This window comes from Nannospalax galili, unplaced genomic scaffold, assembly GCF_000622305.1.
Source record: "Nannospalax galili isolate Female #2095 unplaced genomic scaffold, S.galili_v1.0 scaffold315, whole genome shotgun sequence".
NCBI classification, from domain to species: domain Eukaryota; kingdom Metazoa; phylum Chordata; class Mammalia; order Rodentia; family Spalacidae; genus Nannospalax; species Nannospalax galili.
Window position 1 is genome coordinate 199,151 of NW_008336851.1, and position 6,000 is coordinate 205,150.

Consider the following 6,000-nt stretch of genomic DNA (forward strand, 5'->3'; position numbering starts at 1 on the left):
AACTGTGTGAAACGGAGCAAGCATCAAAATGACACACAGCATGACCAGGGGGCCAACAAAGGGTAGGAGCCATGAAAACAAGGGTTACTAAACCAACCTAATTTTTCAGTGGGTTGAAATCTTGAAAATAGATTAAGAAGTTTTTTGAGAGTATTAACATTGGTCTCAACAACATTTGATTCATTTACAAAAAAAAAATCATTCTCCCAATACAACACACAGTCCGTCTGTGTCGTGTGTTGTGTGTGTGTGTGTCCCGTCCCGTGTCCTGTTTCCCTCCGCCCCCCCCCCTCGTGTTCAGCAGTTATTAAGTCTAGTGCTCTTCTGTTTTGGAACACAACCCTGGCAAGAGAGTTCATTTGCCATTGAAAAGACTCAAGGCTGTCAGTTGTGGATGCCATTGCTTGGTTGAGCTTGTCTTGAAAGTCTCCTTCCTGCCAGGTGATGGGTCTGTGCAATGGTGGCAGTGGCAGTGCCTCCAGCACTGTTGGAGGTCTTTTTGGCGTGATGTTGAATTCCCCATTATAGGAAAGGAAGTGTTGTCATTGGCAGTCAAGGTTCCCGAGGCAGCCTGCCATCCGGGGATTGAGACGTCCTAACAAACACAGGACTGGTGCAGGGCATGGTGGCGCACGCCTTTAATCCCAGCACTGGGGAGGCAGAGGCAGGCGAATCTCTGTGACTTCAAGGACAGCCTGGTCTACATAGTGAGTTCCAGGACAGCTGGGGCTACAGGAGACCCTGCCTCAAAAAGACCAAAAAAAGAAAAAAATAAAGAACCTGGCAGCCATCCTTGAGACTTTTAACTGGTTGCTGCGTTACCAGATTTTTATGAGAGTTGTAAAGGTTATTGCCTACACCCAGTCAGGCTGTCGGGGTCTGGAAAGAGGGCAGGGGGCCTTTGGCCAATATCAGGGAGTTGCCCCGACCAAGAGGCTTCAGTTGCCACAAACCATATCCAGGCCCTCGCAAAGGCATTAACCGAAAGTAAAGCAAAGAGAGAGAGAGACTCCTCCCCCCCCCTTTTTTTCCCTCACGGGGCAGGCCAATTTAAATTCTCACCTAACTGATTTGGCCTGAGCCTGAATGCCCCAAGGCAAAATAACAAAATGGATAAGGAAATTTATTTGCTCTCTTACAAGTTGAATTCAATGTGTGTGGAAATCCCTGCACAATAGAACTTTGGGGATTTTTTGTTTCTAGGGGTGTTGTTCAAGATAGAAAAGGAAAGGGGATGAAATGCCAATTCCTAGGGGAATATTCCCGAGACCCAAAGATCTCAGGGGATTCCTTGCTAGTCCACAGTGCAAGCCTGACCACAAGTTTCAGAGAACCAGTGACCACTCTAAGAGCATTTAACTGGTCTTGTGTAACTGGGTTTTGCATTAGAAAAATATATAGATAGGAGGTCTTTGTCTACACCTGGGTGGGCAAGGAGTTGTTCAGTTCAGAGGACTAAGAGCCTTTGGCTAACATCAGGGGGTAGCCCTGATCAGAAAGCCTCAATTGCTCCTTCGTCTTTAAGGGTCCCACGCGAAGACTCAGACTGAAAGTAAAGGGGGGAAAAGGAGGGGCTGCCAATCCTCAAGAGTGGAATGGCCAAGGCAAAGCTGCCACTACCCTCTTGGAGAGAGGGGTACTCAAAAATTCTACACATTCCAGGAGCCCCATGTTGGGCGCCAGCTGTGGGTCTCTCCCTCCCCTCATGGGCTGCTGGCCACCAACCCACAAGAACAAAGGGAGCAGAGGCGACTAACGGGGTCAAGACAACCAGTGAGCACATTGGAAAAGACCTTCTGGGCATCAGTTTCAGTGATACAGCTCGTTTATTCAGTGGGGGTCAGGGAAAAATATAGTGTGGAGGCAGCAGCCAAAGTTTTACATGATAGGTGTTCATAGTATGCTTTATTTACATGTGGTAGGGGGATCCTATCATCTGGCTATAGGGCAATGCCTAATTATCATATAGAAAAAACCTGGGGGCAGTTTATTGCAGGTAACTATGCCAAAGGTCATGTTCCAAATAAGGCCAGGCATCTGTGCTTGGAGGCACTTTCCAGGTAAGGTCAGGCAGAGAGCAGGAAGCACCCGCTAAGAAAAGGGAATCCTCCATACAGCGTCGAGCTTCTTAGAGCTATCTGGACATGGTGGACTACAGCCTTAGCAGCAGGGTCCCCCAACAGTGCCCCCCTCCCAAAAAAATAAATGTTTAAAATATTTTTTTATAGTAGCAGTATAAAGCCCTCACATAATTCAAAGCATTTGCTCATAGATGCATCCTGCTTAGACCTTTTTAAAAATTGGTGTGCCAAGCATAGTAGTAGCACATGCCTTTAATCCCAGCACTCAGGAGGCAGAGGCAGGGGGATCTCTGTGAGTTCAAGGCCAGCCTGGTCTACATAGTGAGTTCTAAGCCAGCTGGGGCTGTAGAGAAACCCTGTCTCAAAAAGACAAAAAAAAATGCCATCTTGATACTCTGATAGTAGTTAGATTTGCATACGTTGCATTGTTTGAATTTTGGACCTGATTTTGTCTTTCTTTTCTCCAGATGGTACATTACTTATGGTCATGAACTCATTTGGAAGAACAGGGAGCCTCTAGTGAAACTATGGCATGAAATGAGGACTAATGGCCCCAAGAAAGGAGGTGGCTCCAAGTAAAGTGGGGCTGGCCAGTATTGGTGCATCCAATCCTTTCTGTTGGGAGCTCACAGCCAAATCCCTGCCTGGAAGATACCCAGCATCCAGCTGCCTCAGTGTTTTAAATGTCCCCAGTACATGTCTTCTTAGGAAGAAAATTATGGCAAAGTTGTGAAATAAATGTCGTATCTCTAGTTTGTAAACAGTGTTTGCTATTTCAGAATGCTGTTGTTCTCTGGTAGCTTGCTTTGGTTGTTAAATGTGACATAGTCTAAGCCAGAAACCTGGTGAAGGACCTGTAACAGATATGATGGACCCTGAAGGTGTTTTGACCTTCTGGCATCTCTGCTTAGCATCAACTCTGACTTCTTTCCTGGATTGGCTGACAGTGAAAAGTTGAGAGCATCTTCTCTCTGGCATAGTCTGAAATAACAGCTGCAATACTTCCCAAACAGTCCCCCAAAATGACTGCTTTCTGGCAGTGAGTGACACATATAGAAACTGTTTTTAGGTTTTTACTTTCTAGGTCAAAATTGCAGCTAAGGTAAACTGGGCCTGGTGGCATACACCTTTAATCCCAGGACTTGGGTGGCAGAGGCAGGCAAATCTGAGATGGTGACCAGCCTGGTCTACATAGTAAGTTCCAGGTCAGCCAGTGCTACAAGGAGAACCTGTCTCAAAAAATGACAACAAAGCCGAGCATATTAGCCCACACCTTTAATCCCAACAGAGGCAGCCTCATCTACATAGTGAGTTCCAGGCCAGCTGAGGCTACAGGGAGACCCTGTCTCAATAAGACAAAAGAAAAAAAACAACAACAAAAAACTGCAGCTGAGGTAAGGAAGGGGGCTAGGAAGATGGCTCAGTGAAGGGCCTGCTGTGCAAGCATGAGGGCCTGAGTTTGGATCCCAGCAGCCATGATGTAAGAGCCTGATGTGGTGGCACCAGCAGGGAGAGTGAGAGACACATGGATCCCTGGGGCTCATTGGCAGATTGAACTAGCCAATTGGTGAACTCCAGGTTGAATGGAGAGATTCAGTAAGGTGGAGGATTGGGATGATGGCTCAGCAGGTCAAAGCACTTCTTAAGGAAGTATGAGGACCTGAGTTTGAATGCCTAACACCCACATTAAATGAACACATCCCTGTTACCTGCATGTTATTGGGGCAGGGACAGGATTTCTGGAGTTGCTGCCTACCATCCTAGCATCAGGTTCAGTAAGACACTATCTCAAGGGAATGAGGCAGAAAGTAACAGAGAAGGACACCTCACATCCTCTGGTCTTTGCACACAAAATAAGGTGGGGAGGAGCTGGGCATGGTGGCACACACCTTTAGTCCCAGCTCTTGGAAGGCAGAGGCAGACTCTGAGTTCAAGGCCAGCCTTGTGTACATAGTGAGTTCCAGGACAGCTGGAGCTACAGGGAGACCCTGTCTCAAAAAGACCAAAAATAAAAAGTGTGGAGAGCAAGACACCTGATGTGACCTCTGGTCTTCACCTGTGCAAGCACACACACATGAACATACAGACTACACAAAGGAAGTGACTTGGATAAACGTAGAAAAACGCTGTCCTGAAATAGCAGGCCTGGGTCTTCAGCATTGCTCTGTGGGAATAAGGTGCGCCTTGTCCTTGTGATGGAGAGTTACATTGAGGAAATGCAACTTGAAAACTTGTTTTCTTTAAGGCATTTGCAGGAGTTACTCTTTTTTTGTTTGTTTTTGAGATAGGGTCTTCCTGTAGCCCCAGCTGGCCTGGAACTTGCTTATAGACCAGACTGACTTTGATCCCACAAAGAGCTACCTGCCTCTGCTTCCAGGATGCTGGAACTAAAGGCGTCAAAATGTTTCACCACATCTTTCATTCTTGGGCTTAGGCTGTGGAGGAATGAGACCCAGACGTTGACCTAATCTGGCTACTCTGCCCTAGGTGTGCACCACTGGACCATGCTTGCTTATGAGCACACATCCATACATACTTAGCATCCCGTATCCGACACTTTTTGTATCCTTTTTCCATCAATCTGGACTGCCCTCTCCCGAGAAGTACCAGTTAGCAGGCAGAGAGAGGGTTCTTCGGAAAACTGCCATCCCTTTCTTGTTTTCTAGCCAGTAAGAAAATGAGCAGGTAAAGGGAGGCCACTGCTTTGCTGTCATTTATTTCTGTGTTAACCTTGTAACAGATGAGAAAGATACTCCCAGAGATGGGAAGGGAGACAGGCTCATGCAGAGAGCTTCATTTCACATTTTGTGGACAGACCAGAAAAAGAAGTGAAGACACGTTGTCTGTTCCTGCTCTGTGTCAGGGAAGGCATCTTTAGAAGTCCACAGAAAGCCAGGAGTACTGAGGCATACCTAAGTACTTGGAAGGCTGAGGTAGAAAGATGGCAAGTTCAAAGCCCATTGTGGCACACAACCTTATTCAACCAGTACTCTGGGGGCAGAGGCAGGTGAATCTCTGAGATCCAGGCCAGCATGGTCTATATAGTGAGTTCCAGGCCAGCTGGAGCTACAAGGAGACCCTGTCTCAAAAAATGGCCTAGAGAGATGCCTCAGTGATTAAGAGTACTGGCTGCTCTTGCAGCGGACCCAGGTTTCGTTCCCAGCAACTACACGGCAGCTAACAACTGTCATAACTCCAGTTCCAGGAGCTCCGACTCATACGCATAAAAATATTTTTTTAAGAGCCAGCCTGGGCTACCTAATGAGACTTTGCCCCAAATAAAGTTTTGTGGATTTTTTTTTAAATGTGTATGAGTGTTTTGCCTACATGTGTGTAAGTGTGCGATTTGCCTACAATGCCATGGAGTCCAGAAGAAGACATAGGATCCCCTGGAACCAGAGTTATGAACAGTTGTTAACTGCCATGTGGGTGATGGGAACTGAACCCAGGTCCTCTGTCAGAGCAGCCAGTGCTTTTTTTTATGTTCAGGGCTGGCAAGATGGCTCATCAGCTAAAGGTACTTGCAGTGCAAGCCTAGATACCTGAGTTTAATCCTCAGAGCCCATGTAAAGATGGAAGGAGAGAACTGACTCCACAAATTTGTCCTCTGACCTCCACATGCACACTATGGCATGTGCTGTGCCCTCTCCCAATAATCATTTTTTTAATGTTCCTGGAGCACTTTCCTATCAATGAAGCCCCACAGTTTAATGGGGCACAATGAATGACAGGATCATTGGATAGTCTATAAAAGCACATTTATACTTCATTTTGTAGACAGGAATAGGGGTACTTAAAATTATATTTCATAAGCCGGGCATGGTGGTGCATGCCTTTAATCCCAGCACTCAGGAGGCAGAGGCAGGCTGATCTCTGTGAGTTCCAGGACAGCTGGGGCTACAGGGAGACCCTGTCTCAA

At 46.8% G+C, this 6,000-nt stretch overlaps 1 protein-coding gene across 3 annotated transcripts in view; it reads left to right on the forward strand.

Annotated features, from left to right (window-relative positions):
* Parl (presenilin associated rhomboid like) overlaps positions 1-2,842 on the forward strand; it is a 38,373-nt gene extending 35,531 nt beyond the window's left edge. For all 3 annotated transcript variants that reach the window (XM_008831264.3, XM_008831265.3, XM_029562627.1), the window contains one exon: positions 2,549-2,842. In XM_008831264.3, coding sequence (XP_008829486.1) covers positions 2,549-2,660 — 112 coding nt within the window. In that variant the 3' untranslated portion in view covers positions 2,661-2,842. The remainder of the gene's footprint in view (positions 1-2,548) is intronic.
* The last annotated feature ends 3,158 nt before the right edge of the window (positions 2,843-6,000 follow it).